We start from the raw sequence: 14,653 nt of genomic DNA, 5'->3' as shown, positions 1-14,653 counted from the left end.
TCATCACCATCATTGGTCTTTATATGCTTTCTGTGCCCTCTCATCCTTGGTCCTGCTCTTTGTTTTTTGTCGGTTAAAGGTGTCTACCATTACGACACTTCCCTCTAGAGCTTTCACTCCAAGGAGGTACACGTGCTCCTTTGCTAAACCTAGTTGTCCATTTAGGAACTCAGTGCTCTTTTTGCTTAGCCCTCCTCTCCAATTGAATAGAAGTGCTCCGACCTGCACCTCCAGTTTGTTGTCAAACTGGGCTCATAGTGTAAATACACAACATGAACTCCTGTTACTGATAATTACTTTAAAGTTCATGTTGTGTATTTACACTATGAGCCCAGTTTGACCCTTGGTCGAGTAATGTGCAAAAACACAGAGTTTGGCTGCTTTGATATATTCTTCCAAAATACAGGAGAACTAAAGAACAGGATCAGGATGGCAGACTGGGTTCAGATAAAGAAGGACACTTTGGCAAAACAAGGCAGTTAGGACACATTGATTTGTGTCTCTACTGCTTAGGGAGGTGGCTGATGAGTCAGGTGTTGCCATTTCAGCCAGATGCTCATTCTGTACACCGGGGTGATGATAGAGAGAGTGGGAATGGGGCCATTTTCCATATGCCATATAGAGGCTGATCAGGATCTGTACAGCTGAAGGGCCACTAGATCCCACAAAAAACAAGAAATAAGATTAAAGGCACGTACAAACATCAAAACTTATCTCACAACATTTATACTCCACAGTAATGGAGGCAGGTACACATGAGAGGGTCTTAACACACCAACCTATGGCTTCTGCACTGAGGAGTGCAAAGTGAGGTTAGAGCTGGGGGATCTGATGGTCTTCACCTTCATGGCACAGAACCAGAGAAAGAGGAAAAAACCTGCCACAAGAGTAAGAGAACAGGGTGAGGATGCAAAGGTAGAGGAGAATAAGAACCCCAGCTGGGGGAAAAAGGGCAAAACATCTAAAAGACCTCTGCTGAGAACCTCACAGGAGTCCCCATTCCCAACCTGCTCTTTACAGACTTCAACACAACAACCTACAGTGTGGAGCACAGCAGTTTACCTCTTCTCACACCTCTACACACACCTTGAACAAAGTTGAGGATGCAGAATAGGTAGAGGCCAGGTGTGGGCAGGTGTCCAAAGGAGAAAAAGATGAGGCCCCAGGTGGTACCCAGCAGACAAGTGATGGCGAGGACGTTGCAGGCCACCTTCCGGATGCTGCCCTTCGCCTCAGGTCTGCAGTTGAGATGCATGGAGGTGATGCGCAGCGTGGTCACCAGCAGCATGGCCAGGTTGAACAGGAAGACCAGGCTGAAGAGTGTCATGCTGGACACAATCTTCACTATGGGATCCGATAAGTAACACCTGCAGGACAGCACTTGAGATGGCAGGGACGAAAGCTGAGTATTTAAAAAAATACAAAGACAGTAATAAGAAGAAGAAGAAGAAGAAGAAGAAGAAGAAGAAGGAGGAGGAGGAGGAGGAGGAGGAGGAGGAGGAGGTACCTTTGGTGGAGATATTATAGAACCGACATTCTGGTATGTTTCCTGACTGAAGAAAACACAAAGCACTTTAAATCTGCATAGCAGCAACAACAACATCATCATCATTCTTTTGATGAAACTGTACAGATGACTGATTATTACTGATTAGCAAGCTGCAGACTATTGTACACAAGGCTCTCTGGACCGGGGATGGGGGCTCACCTGTAGGAGAGCTGAAGGACACTCATGGGTGGAAATTGTAAAGTTGACTGAAATGTCCACAGGATTCTTTTTATAATCTAATAAAGTGATGCCAATCAGCTGACCACAGAAGACATCCAGCTTCTGCAATAATTAAAAAGTATTTTTAGTACATTACACCAACAAGTTACAACAACATTTACTGATTTAAGTGTTCTCCAAAAGCAAATGGGCTGAAAATTAATGGTCATACTCTCTCTCTCTCTCTCTCTCACACACACACACACACACACACACACACACACACACACACACACACACACACACACACACACACAATCTAACAGGAGACCAACCTCTAGAAGCTCTGGTTCTGTGATCAGCTGAACAAGGAGTTGGTCATCCTCCTTCATGGACAGACTTATTTGGATGGTCAGATTCCTCCCCGAGTCCTGAGTGAAAACACAGCCAGACTCTCAATTACTGTAAATGAGACAGTTGAGAAATATGAGCATATTCATTATATTATCACAATTATCTTTTACCTAATTTTCTCCCACTTGATGCCTCTAATTAAGTATAAAAAATAATTTTACGCAGGTTCAAATACCCCACTAATTACCTGCTTGACAACTGTTTTAAATATTTGTTAATCAGAATAGCTTAGAATATGGTGATATGAGATCTAAGATGAAAATAAATCATAAATAGTTGAATATTTTTAAAATAACTGACTAATACAGACAAATTATTAAAGCTATTACAGATCTATATGATTCCAAACACATGGTAGGAACAAACATCACAATTTCATTTGAATTAATGTGGGTCCATGAATGTGAAGGGAACAGAGCAAAGTTCGGATGCTTGAATGTGTTGAAATTAAATTCTTATGCTTTTTAGAGTGATAGTATTAGTTTCTTGAGCATTCAGCATGCACTGAGAAGATGTTTTCACAAAAAGCTTTGTGTTTATCAAAACATTCTCCTGCCTTAGCAAACTCCTGTAAAAAACAGCCAAATCAAAAAGACACATCAGTAGCAGTAAAGGCATTTCTAATAAATTATTACGTTGCCTGTATTCAATATTTTTGGTGTAGATAACTATGTGGAAAAGCATGTTGTTCATGAACATATGAAAACAGACTGAAAGACATACAGAAATTACACTAACTCCATAAAAAGGGAGATATTTCCTGATGTTTTTGCAGAAGCAGCCAAATATTTACATCCTTCCAGTGCATACTGGTTATAGCTCTGGTGGAGGTTCAGCTCTGCACAAAAAAAAAAAAAACAAAAATGACATCACTGCAGAATTTCACTTTAAATTTACATTTTTCATTTGGAAGACACTTATAAGTGCATCAACAACTGATAAAGAGCTTTAAACACAGGTACAGGATTGCAAACACCCACAGTTTATGTATCTCATACCACAATGTTGCTGGTTAATATCCCTCAAGTAGCTGCCTATAAAAGTGACATTCAAATAGCAAACACATAAATAATCATATCAGATGATGCTGGCCTCATTTATGTAGCTGTCAAGAGGTCAGGAGAGAACTGGCTTTGAAAGAGACAGATTTGAGACCCGTCTTGAATGTGTGTGAAGGGATTTAGCAGCTCTGAGGGACACAGGGAGCTCATTCCAGCACCTTATGGATAAAACTAAGAAGCTACAAACTTAAGACTTTGAAACCCTTCTGAGGGGAACCATCAAGTGTCCAGAGACGGAGGAGCCTAGTGTCCTTGCTGGGCACTAGAGAGTGATCAGGTTCTGTAGGTAACAGGGTGAAGATCCTTTGACTGTCTTGTAGACTTTAACCAAAGTGTTGAACTTGATACGGGCAAATAGAGGAAACCAATCTTGAGAGACAATGAAGGGAGACACAAGAGAATGAATGTAGCATTGTAGATGTACTGGTGAATGTTTCAAGAGCAAACATGGTGAAGTTGCAATAGCGCATGTGCGATATAATCAAAGATGGACCAGGAGCTGAAAAGTTTCATGGTGAACAGAGGACACGAAGGAGGCTGGACCCAAGTGCAGGATCATTTATTCAGAACCAAAGGATTAGTAATGTTCTTGTGAACAAGAGAATGGTCGGTTGATCAGTGAACTGAACAGAGGTGAGGATCCAAAGTTGTTGGACAAAGTGGGCAGTTGTTACCAAAGAGATGTGGAGCTGGACTGGGAAACAGGATGTGGGGGGGAAAGCAAAGCGGGGTACATTTGAGACCTCACAGGGGCCAGTTGTCTCACATGCGATTCCACAACTGGACAGTGGTGGAGTGGTGTCTTTTATTGCCAAATCCTCCGATTAAAGCCAGGTGCATAATTAGAGCCAGGTGCTGCTAGTTGAGGTGTGGGCGTGGTTATAACAGAAAGAGGTATGAGGTACTGGGGATTTCTGCAAATTTTGTGCAGGATGTATTTCCAGAATCAGATGCAGTGTGTTGAGAGAAGCAGAGATGTGAGTCAGGGGCTCTTATACAGTGACCAGATGAAATTGTCCAGTGTGATAAAATTCCCTGCAGGTGGGTGGACCAGCTGCAAAGTGAAGGATCTTGGTCTTCAAAGGTTGAACTGTAGATGGTGATCAGTCATCCAAGCAGATGTCTGAGAGGCAGGCAAAAATACATGAGGATATGTATGTAGCTGCAGGGGGAAAAGATAAGAAGAGCTGGGTATCATTGGTGTAGCAGTGGTAGGATAATCTGTGGAAAGTTTGCCATGGCCAAAGGAAGAAGTATAGATGGAAAAGAGTAGGTGGCTCAATACTGAGCCCTGTGGAACACCACTTCAGAGGAGCTGATGGGATAACTGGAAGCCGTGCCAGACCACTTGGTAAGATCTACCTGATAGGTAAGGTTCCATTTCAGTGCTGTTACTTTGATTCTAAGATGTCCAAGAGAGGATAGCAGAATGCAGTGGTTGATGGTGTTAAATGGTATAGATTCATCAACGAAGAGGAGGACTGAGGTGAGGGAGGCCACTTTAGCTGACTGGAGAGCTTATGACGCTGCAAGGAGGGCAGTCTCAGTGGAATAGCTGATCTTAAGTCCAAAGTTTTACAACTTGACTTTTTACAAAATTTTGGAGAATTTTCCTGTCTACATAATTACATTTACCTGACACTTTTCTCCAAAGCAACTTACAATGTTAAGGTCACAGTTATTACACATTTCCCCATTTATACAGGCGGGTAATTTTACTAGAGCAATTTAGAATAAGTAAGTACCTTGCTCAAGAGTACTACAGCTAGAAGTTGGATTTAAACCTCCAAGTTCTAGGTCCAAAGGCAGTAGTTCTAACCACTATGCTACCAGATTATTATCAAACATAAGATAGATAGATATACTTTATTGATCCCACAAGGGAAATTATTATGTTACAGCAGCAGAACACACACACACACACACACACACATTTTCAGAACCGCTCGTCCCATACGGGGTCGCAGGGAACCGGAGCCTACCCGGCAACACAGGGCGTAAGGCCGGAGGGGGAGGGGACACACCCAGGACGGGACGCCAGTCCGTCGCAAGGCACCCCAAGGGGGACTCGAACCCCAGACCCACCGGAGAGTAGGACTGCGGCCCAACCCACTGCGCCACAGCACCCCCTCCGCAGCAGAACACAAGTCAGATAAATACTTGCAATATATATTTAAAAAACATAAAACAAGTGGAAAAATATAAGTTAAAAATACAAGATAAAAATATATGTGCAATTATGTATACTGTTGGAAAAATAAAAGAATAAAAAGTATATTAAATAAATTAAAACAGTATGTAGTGCAACAGTAAAGTGCAAGTTGTACAAAACAGTAATATAATCAGTAACAAGATGAACTAACAATAGTGCTGAATAGTTCATCTAAGACTTTGCATCTGTGTCTGTAGATGAGCTGAGAGATTCTGTACCTGGACAATCACTCTGGGTACAATTCTGAGTTGTATTGCTCCTCGGGAAGAAGAGTATGGTGACGAAAGCTATAGCTGTGCAGAGGAGTTTCATACTGCCTGAACAGTGGAGACCTGAGACATACAGACAAAGATTTTTGCACCTGCAGATTCATCACTCTGTAATTTCGTTGTATTGCACAGCAGTACAATGACGAAGTCTTCAATACTTGATCACTCTGTCCCTGAGTTCTTTGTAAATACATACAGCTATTACAATTACATTAAGGTACGTTACAAGCAGACAGTTATGATTTTTCTCTACAATGTTGCTCCTGCACTAAGGTTTAACATACACCAGATGAATTAATTGAAGTACGGTGCTGTTACAGCCTGGTAACAAAATAAGCACTGGTAAAAACTAAGTTACTAAAATAAATCTTTACTGGAATCAACAACAGAATCAGGCTATTTAAGGTGATATATTCAACCCTTTGGCACAAGTTAAAATATATAAGAAATGGAGACATCTCTGGTGTAGGAGACAGAGAAGGCGACCATCTTATTTCCCCGTATAATGATGATGTGCTCTTGAACCAGAGGAACCCTAAACTATCAGTCCCAGCAGTTCTGAAGGTCCTATCCTATTATAGTAAACCTTCAGACTATAAAATGCATCTCTAAATCTTTGACTAACCAGCTGAATACACCTCCTAATTCTAAATTCTTTCAACAAGCAAAGTCTGGCTTTAGGTATCTTGGGATCTTAAGCATCTGCTAGAGACCAAGTCTCTAGTTGGATATATCATTTTTATTCACAGTCCAAACAGTCTTGACTTTCAGCCTCCTAAGAAATAGGTTCCACATCCCCAAAACAGACTTCTTTTTCAATTCATTTTTATACAGCACTCTTCTCACACAGTGACACAGACCACTGAACAAAGGGGAAGACAAATAAACAAGATTGTTGACTATATACTTGTCACACAGAACCGAGGACAGCTGGACCCAAGTGCAGGATCGTTTCTCAAGTACCGAGGGGTCAGGCAAGTTCTAGTTGTCAGGGACAGGCTAAGAGTTGATTGATCGGCAGTCAGAATGGGAGGGAGGATCTGTGGGCGTAGTCGGGAGACAAGGTGAATGATCAGAAGCCGGGAAACGGAGAAGTGGGACTGGGTACAAAGGAGAAAGGGACATAGGGGCAAAGGAGGGCGGTTGTCTCATTGAGATTCCGAGAGTGTGAAGGAGCCGGCATGGGTCTTTTGAAGCCAAGTGCTCTAATTGTCATCAGGTGCTTGATTGGCACCAGGTGCTGTCGACTGCAGCGCAGGTATGGACGTGACGATACTATCGTTATACATTATCTATCCAGTTATTCAAGCTATGAGTACTAGCCATAGAGGAAAGGAATAAAAAACTCACAACTATCACATCCACGCCTGCACCTGAGCACCTGAGGTAGTTCATGTGTCACAGAAGCTTCCCGTGCACAACAGTCAAAGGTGAGTGACCCCCAATCGCATATTTGTTGTTACCAAATCAATTTTATTTTTCTTCCAGAGTGAGACAGGTTTCATGTAAGTTTATATAGTCGTTTTTGGGGTTTGAAAACTTTTACCACCAGTTTATTCACCAGGGTACACCTGGCTGACCTTACATGACCCAGTGTTCTCTTGGGGTTCCAGGGAGCTGATTTCATGGGGAGAGCGGTTCACCTCCTCTTGCACGTCCCTGACCTGGAGAGCCACATCAGTCGAGAGCCCCGATTCCACACGGAATTGTTAGCGATCATGCTGGCTTTCAAGGAGTGGAGGTACTGGTTGGAGAGGGCCACTCACCTGTTCTTGGTCCTTAGACACCACGGGAACCTAGAGTACCTGAGAACAGCCTGTTGTCTCAACCTTTGACAAGCCCGTTGGGCTCTTTTCTTTATTAAATTCCGGTCCACTGTCTCATATCGCCCTGACTCCAAGAACACCAAGGCTGACGCTCTGTCCCGGCCGTACGACAAAGACCTGACCCCAGACTCACCTGAGACCATCCTGCCCAACACCTGCATCATGGCTCCCATGTTTTGGCAGTTCATGCAGGATCTCGACAGGGCCCAAACAGAGGAGCCTGGTCCAGTGGACACCCCAGAAGGTAAGGAGTATGCCCCTGCCAGGATAACCCCCAGTTACTCCACTGGGTGCATGATGCCCCAGTCGCTGGCCAGCCAGGGTGTCGACGGACTCCCACCCTGCTCGAGAAGAAGTACTGGTGGGAGGATGTGCAGGAGTTTGTGGAGGCATATGAGGTTTTTGCTCAGGCTAGGACCCCAAACCAGAAACCTGCAGGGCTGTTCAAGTCCCTTCCGGTTGCATCCATGCCTTGGTCCCATGTTGCAGTGGACTTCCTGACAGACTTACATCCCTCCGATGGTAACATGGTGATCTTAGTGGCATTGGAGAGAAGTCTTGTTGTCTGCCTCCTTTGCCTCGACTCCCCACTGTCCTGGCCAAGGTTGAGCTTCTCTTCAAGAACGTGTTATGGGTCTTCGGGTTGCCAGAGGATATCATCTCTGACCGAGGTCCTCAGTTCATGTCCAGGGTATGGAGAGTGTTCTGGCAGAGATTCCGAGTTTCCGTTAGCCTTACCTCTGGATACCATCCTCAGGCTAGCGGACAGCAGGCAGACAGTGTGGGAACATCTCTGCTAAAGCGTTCACCGGTACAAACAGGCCAACCGGGACCACCGCACCCCGCTCTTCCAACCTGGGCAACGGGTGTGGTTGTCTACCAGAGACATCCATCTCAAGCTGCTCTCCAAGAAACTCAGCCCCCGGTTCATTGGTCCCTACAAGATCCTTCGATGAATCACCCCAGTCACCGACCTGTTACAGTTGCTCCCTCATTTAGGCATCTGCCCCACTTCTTATGTCTCCCTTCTCAAGCCCTACAGTACCTCCCTGCTCCAAGTCACCAGGGGAAACCCAACGCCTGTTCCGGTGGAGGTGGATGGGGAAGCAGCCTAGGCTGCCCACACCTTGCTGGACTCCAAGTGCTGGCGTGGGGGTCTGTACTACCTTGTGGACCGGGAGGGGTACGGCCCTAAAGAGCGCAGCTGGGTGCCTGCTCGTGATACCCTCAATCCATCTCTCATTGTTGGCTTCCATCAAGACCATCTGGATAAGCCGGGTGTAGCATGCCGAGGCTGCCCGGGGAGGGGGCGGAGACGGGGGCAAAGCAGCCACAGCTGGGGCTCATTTCATCCCTTATTTCTTCCCCAGTGCCCAGCAGTAGGGGGAAGAGACCAAGGAGGAGAACCAGAAAAAGGCGACTGCAGACCCGAACCCTGAGACGAAGCCCGCGTCCCGACCGACCCGACTCTCCCAGCCCCCCCAGCCAGCACGAAACCTCTCCCTACCTGTTCCCTGCTCCCCCTTTCCCGTCTCCTTCCTTCTCCGCTGTCTAAGGCAAATAAAAGCCCAGAGCAATGGGTGACTGCATCTCCTCCTGTTTCCTGCCTCGTCTCTTACAGTGGTGTCGAAACCGGGAGAGACCAGCAAGATGCAGATGGACGGGGACCAGCTGGAACGCATCTTGGAGCGGCTCCAGCTGCAGCAGCGGGAGTCCCTCGATGCGATCCTGGCGATCCAGCTCTCCGAACACCGCGCCCTGGCGGACGCTCTGGCCACCTTGGCGGACCGCCCAGCCTCGCCAACAACCGACCCCGTCCATCTCCCGAAGATGGCACTGGAGGATGACCCGGAGACCTTCTTGGAGGTTTTCGAGCGCACCACCCGTGCCTGTCAATGGCCTCCAGAGGAGTGAGCTCTGCGGCTCACTCCCCTCCTCACGGGCGAGGCCTTGTTGGCAGCGCGTCAGGTCCCAGCCGCGGCCGCCGCGGATTACGGCGCCCTCCGGGAGGCCATCATGGAACGCGTTGGCCTGACGACGGAGGACCACCTCCAGTGCCTGCACCCGCCCCTTCCTCTTTGTGCAGTGGGTCCTAGACTCCGCCCGGCGGTGGCTGCAGATTGAGCGTCAAGACCAGGAGCAGATTGTGGAGCAGGTGGCACTGGAACAGTTCATAGCGGCCATGCCGACTGCCACTGCAGACTGGATCCAGTGCCACCGAGCGGAGACGCACACAGATGCAATCCGCCTGGCCGAAAATCATCTGGCAGCGAGCCTCAACACCCCCCCAGCACCCCGACCCCCTAGCCCGCGGGTGTCCCAACCCAGACCCGCTGCCTGTGCCAGGCCTTCACCCGACCCAGGCCGTCCAACCCCGTCTCCCGCACGCACTTCCGCTCCCCCAGCCCGCCCTCCCCCGACTGGGAATCCGTCGTCGTGGTGGAGTCTCCCTCCTTTCCCTTTAGTCCCTTCCTTTTCCTCTCCTTGGGGGACCCCTCCAGCGGCCAGAATGCAGAGACCAGCGTGCTGGCGGCGCGGGGATCTGAGACATCTGCAGCGAGATTGCCCTGTCATGGACGTCGGTGCCACAGAGGCCGCCGATGAAACCGTCGGCACAGCTGCTCCCGGTCCAGCTCCTCGATACCGTGTTCCAGTATCTGCTGGGCTTTGTTGAACTCAGGTTGTCAGCAGACCATGGTTCACCAAAGCCTGGTACCGCCGGGGGCATGGCGTAAGCAGGGCACGGTGAAGGTGCGGTGCGTGCATGAGGATATCCACAATTACCCTGTCGCGAGTATCATGTTCCGAACGGGGGGCTGACTCTACAGGGTGCGGGCTGCAGTTGCGCCGCGAGCCCCGTTTCCGTTGATCCTGGGTACTGATTGGGCGGGGTTTACCGGAGCCCTCGCGGGGGCAGAGGCGGACCGGGCCCATGGCGGGGGGGAGGCCCTCTGCCTCCCAACCACGCCGCACCGGACCCCCCAATGCCCATCGCCCGGCTTGCAGAGGTGAGTGACTTCCCCCTTCAGTAGTCGCGGGAAGACACACTCCACCACACGCGTGAGCAAGTAGCAAAAATTGACGGCGTGCTGGTCCACCTCGGACAGCCGCTGACCTACCCACACTTTTGTCTGATGAACGATAGGTATTATCGCATTCACCAGGATCCGGAGACCATGGAGGACAGCCTCCAGTTCTTAGTACCCTGGGGGCGCCGAGAACCTTTGTTTCACGCGGCCCATTCCAACCCCATGGCTGAACACCTTGGGCAGGATAAAACACTGGGGCAGCTCTTGGCGCGGTTTTATTGGCCGGGTATTCGTGGGGACGTCCACCGCTGGTGTGTCACGCGTCCTGAGTGTCAGAGAGTAAACCCCCCTGCCATACCGCGCTCACCACTGTGCCCGCTTCCCCTAGTGGACACCCTATTCGATAGAGTGGGGATGGACCTCATTGGGTCCTTAGAGTGGAGTGCACGGGGTTTTCGGTTTGTGTTGGTGCTGGTTGACTACAGCACGCGGTACCCAGAGGCGGTTCCCTTGCGTAATATAACGGCGCACACGGTGGCGGAGGCTTTATTTAAAATTTTCACGAGGGTGGGCATTCCGAAGGTAATCCTCACTGATCAAGGCACCACGTTCATGTTGCACACCCTCGTGAATTTGTATGAACTGCTGGGGATTCAGACCGTTCGCACCAGTGTGTTTCACCCCCAGACAGATGGGTTGGTGGAACGCTTTAATCGAACTTTAAAAAATATGATAGCGAAGTTCATGACTGATGACCCCAGACACTGGGACCAGCTGTTGGACCCCCTCTTGTTTGCGGTGCGGGAGGTGCCACAGGCCTCCACAGGGTGTTCTCCCTTTGAGCTGCTGTACGGCCGGTGTCCCCGAGGGGTCTTGGATATTGTGAGGGAAGCATGGGAGGAGGGCCCCAGTCTCAGTAAAAATTAACTGCAGCATGTCCTTGACCTAAGAGAGTGTTTAAATGCTCTCAGACGCCTGTCACGAGTGTACCTCCAGCAGGCCCAGGAGAGGCAGGCGCGCGCATACAAGAGGGAGACACAGTTATGTCACTTCACCCCGGGTGAAAAGGTACTCGTGTTGCTTCCCACCTCGCAGTCTAAATTGCTTGCCAAGTGGCAAGAACCCTTTCTGGTCACACGGCGCTTTGGGAAGGTCAACTACGAGGTCCTCCGCTCCGACCGAGGTGGCGCACAGCAAATATACCATCTTAACCTCCTGAAGCGCTGGCAGGAGGCCCCTGTTGCCTCCTTGGCCACCACAGTCCCGGTATGGGATGAGTTAGGCCCGGAGCTGCCTGACCTGGGCCAAACCCCCCTTCCTGTTCCAGTAGGCCCAGGCCTCACCGAGGCCCAACAACAGGAGGTGGCCCAGGAAGAGCAGGAATTTGCCGACGTGTTCTCCCCTCTGCCGGGTCGGACGACACTCATTCAGCACTGGATTCAGCCCCTTGAAGGGGGCCCGGTGCGTAGCCGGCTGTATCGTGTCCCTGTCCACAAACAAAAGGTCATACAGGACGAACTGGACAAAATGCTACGGTTGGGCATCATTGAGGAATCCCACAGCCATTGGAACAGCCCTGTGGTTCTGGTCCCTAAGCCGGACGGCTCCATTTGGTTTTGCGTTGATTACAGGAGCGTCAACACTGTCACTAAGTTTGATGCATACTCCATGCCCTGGGTGGATGAGTTGTTGGATTGGCTGGGTTCTGCTCGCTTCTATTCGACACTGGATCTCACCAAAGGCTACTGGCAGATTCCCTTGTCTCCAGAGTCTAAGGAGATCTCGGCTTTCTCGACCCCTTTTGGTTTACACCAGTTCGTTACACTCCCGTTCGGTTTGCATGGGGCCCCAGCCACCTTCCAGCGCCTCATGGACAGGGTCCTCACACCCCACGCTGGGTATGCAGCGGCCTACTTTGATGATGTTATCATTTACAGCCCAGACTGGTCGCAGCACCTGGTCCACTTGAGAGCGGTTCTGCAGGCCCTGAGGGAGGCGGGCCTCACTGCAAACCCAGCGAAGTGTGCGATTGGAAGGGGAGAGATATGGTATCTGGGGTTCATCTTGGGGAACGGACAAATTCGGCCCCAAATTAACAAACAGCCGCCATAGCGGCTTGTCCGGTCCCCAAGACAAAACGACAGGTGAGGTCTTTCCTGGGGGTTGCAAATTATTATCGCCAGTTCATTCCAGGCTTCTCCACCTTGGCCACGCCCCTGACTGACCTCACCCGCCAAGGGGCCCCAGAGCCGGTCCAGTGGATGGAGCAGTGCCAGCATGTTTTCCGGAGGATCAAAGAAACTCTGTGTGGGGGTCCCATCCTTGCCTGCCCTGACTTTTCTCTTCCCTTTCTCCTGCAGACTGACGCCTCCAATCAGGGTTTGGGGTCAGTCTTCTCCCAGGAGGTAAACGGGGAGTGGCAGCTTCTGTTGCACCTCGGCCGCAAGCTGACAGCCCCAGAGTGTAAATACAGCGCCATCGAAAAGGAGTACCTGGCAATCAAGTGGGCCTTCCTTTCCCTCCGGTATTACCTCCTGGGACGGGAATTTGAGCTGTGCATCGACCATGCACCCTTGCAGTGGTTGCACGCGATGCGAGAGTCGAACCCCCGCCTCACCCTCTAGTACCTGGCCCTCCAACCATTCCGCTTCCGCATAGTGCACCACCACAGGCAGGAGCAGGTGGTCCCCGACTTCCTTACGGGCCACAGCGGGAAGGATCCCACAACCCCAGCTCCTGGGGACCTGTCAGTGGCGGCAGAGGGGTGTAGCACGCTGAGGCCGCCCGGGGAGGGGGCGGAGACGGGGGCAAAGCAGCCACAGCTGGGGCTCATTTCATCCCTTATTTCTTCCCCGGTGCCCAGCAGTAGGGGGAAGAGACCGAGGAGGAGAACCAGACAGAGGCGACTGCAGACCCGAACCCTGAGACGAAGCCCATGTCCAGACCAACCCGACTCTCCCAGTCCCCCCGACCAGCACGAAACCTCTCCCTACCTGTTCCCTGCTCCCCCTTTCCCGTCTCCTTCCTTCTCTGCTGTCTAAGGCAAATAAAAGCCCACAGCAAAGGGCGACCGCATCTCCTCCTATTTTCTGCCTTGTCTCTTACACCAGCACTCTGTCCCAGAGGCCACCCCACTTCCAGGCGTCGCAGGGTGGCTAAAGCTGCCCATAGGGAGGAGGGTACTGTCACGTCCACACCCACGCCACAATCAACAGCTTGTGTTGCAGATCCAGCACTAGATAACAACCGAAGCACTGTCCTTTAAAAGACCCTCTTTAGCCCTTCACTCTTGCAGAATCTCAATGTGACAAACATCCCCTTTGTGCTTATGACCCAATTTCCTTCTGTCTTCATCCCCCTTCTTCATTCTCCAGCTTCTGAGCATTCGGCTCATCTCCTACATCACTGGGCCCTCGCTCCTACTCTGACTGCCGATCGATCGACTCTTTGCCCATCCCCAACAACGAGAACTTGCCTGACCTCTCAGTTCCTGATCAACGATCCTGCTCTTGGGTCCAGTCATATTGCGTCCTCAGTTACGTGTGACACCCACTGAAAGTCAAGGGAGGAAAAAACCTCTGGGGGTCCAAATGCCAATGGCTGCACAGCCCTCCTGGGCATTCAAGTTAAAAAAAAAAAGTACTTTTTAGTCAGTTAACAACTAATAACATTGTAGCTAAGTGTTAACTTGATATCCCAGTTCATATAGGTATGTCTCATCCATCGTGGCAGGCAGTTATCACTGTGACTTCTGTAAATTCCTGAAAGTAGGGCAGCCTTTATTGCTGTCTCAGAAAAACTAGGTTTCAGTACTGGTTCATATTAATTCAAAGAGGACTTTGACTTGTCTTTTAGTGATGAGTGGTCACTAATGTGCTGGTCTTCCCTGTCTGCACTTCCCTCTGTTTCCAGGACCAAAACTTCCAGCTCATTCACTGAATCTCCCTCACTGCATTGTGCCTTCACAGCATGTTCAGCCCAGCTGTGCTTTAAATGCAAATTTTCTTCAAGTTCTTTGACACATCTATTCTGAGAATATGATGAAATACAAGCCAACTGCAATGGGGTTCATGAAACCATTAAAAAACCTTCAACAAAAAGTTTGACGTGCATCCATCTACTTTACCTTAACCT

At 49.6% G+C, this 14,653-nt stretch overlaps 2 protein-coding genes across 2 annotated transcripts; one reads left to right on the top strand and one right to left on the bottom strand.

The window, feature by feature from the left end:
• Window positions 1–302: 302 nt before the first annotated feature.
• On the bottom strand, window positions 303–1,387 carry LOC108937913 (adhesion G-protein coupled receptor G5-like). Its single transcript, XM_018758135.1, has 3 exons — window positions 1,087–1,387; window positions 780–877; window positions 303–655 (listed from the first exon to the last, which is right to left on the bottom strand). Exons 1-2 carry the CDS (start codon window positions 1,325–1,327, stop codon window positions 780–782), a joined length of 339 nt encoding a protein of 112 aa, XP_018613651.1. The 5' UTR covers window positions 1,328–1,387; the 3' UTR covers window positions 303–655.
• Window positions 1,388–10,422: 9,035 nt separating this feature from the next.
• On the top strand, window positions 10,423–13,403 carry LOC114912049 (uncharacterized). Its single transcript, XM_029256994.1, has 5 exons — window positions 10,423–10,498; window positions 10,908–11,101; window positions 11,207–11,401; window positions 11,516–13,043; window positions 13,383–13,403. The coding sequence occupies exons 1-4, from the start codon at window positions 10,423–10,425 to the stop codon at window positions 12,629–12,631; spliced, it is 1,581 nt and encodes a 526-aa protein (XP_029112827.1). The 3' UTR covers window positions 12,632–13,043; window positions 13,383–13,403.
• The last annotated feature ends 1,250 nt before the right edge of the window (window positions 13,404–14,653 follow it).

The sequence above is a fragment of the Scleropages formosus genome, chromosome 1, assembly GCF_900964775.1.
Source record: "Scleropages formosus chromosome 1, fSclFor1.1, whole genome shotgun sequence".
Lineage (NCBI taxonomy): Eukaryota > Metazoa > Chordata > Actinopteri > Osteoglossiformes > Osteoglossidae > Scleropages > Scleropages formosus.
Note: the sequence above shows the minus strand (reverse complement) of the source record. Positions and strands in the feature narration are given on the sequence as shown.

Excerpts from the sequence above, each read along its gene's own strand:
- LOC108937913 (XM_018758135.1), bottom strand. The coding sequence starts at position 1,327 with ATGACACTCTTCAGCCTGGTCTTCCTGTTCAACCTGGCCATGCTGCTG. Across the intron at positions 878-1,086 it reads CATCCTCAACTTTGTTCAAG|GTTTTTTCCTCTTTCTCTGG; the intron begins GTGTGTGTAGAG and ends CTCTTGTGGCAG.
- LOC114912049 (XM_029256994.1), top strand. The coding sequence starts at position 10,423 with ATGGCGGGGGGGAGGCCCTCTGCCTCCCAACCACGCCGCACCGGACCC. Across the intron at positions 10,499-10,907 it reads CCATCGCCCGGCTTGCAGAG|TGGACACCCTATTCGATAGA; the intron begins GTGAGTGACTTC and ends CGCTTCCCCTAG. Across the intron at positions 11,102-11,206 it reads CGAGGGTGGGCATTCCGAAG|ACAGATGGGTTGGTGGAACG; the intron begins GTAATCCTCACT and ends TTTCACCCCCAG.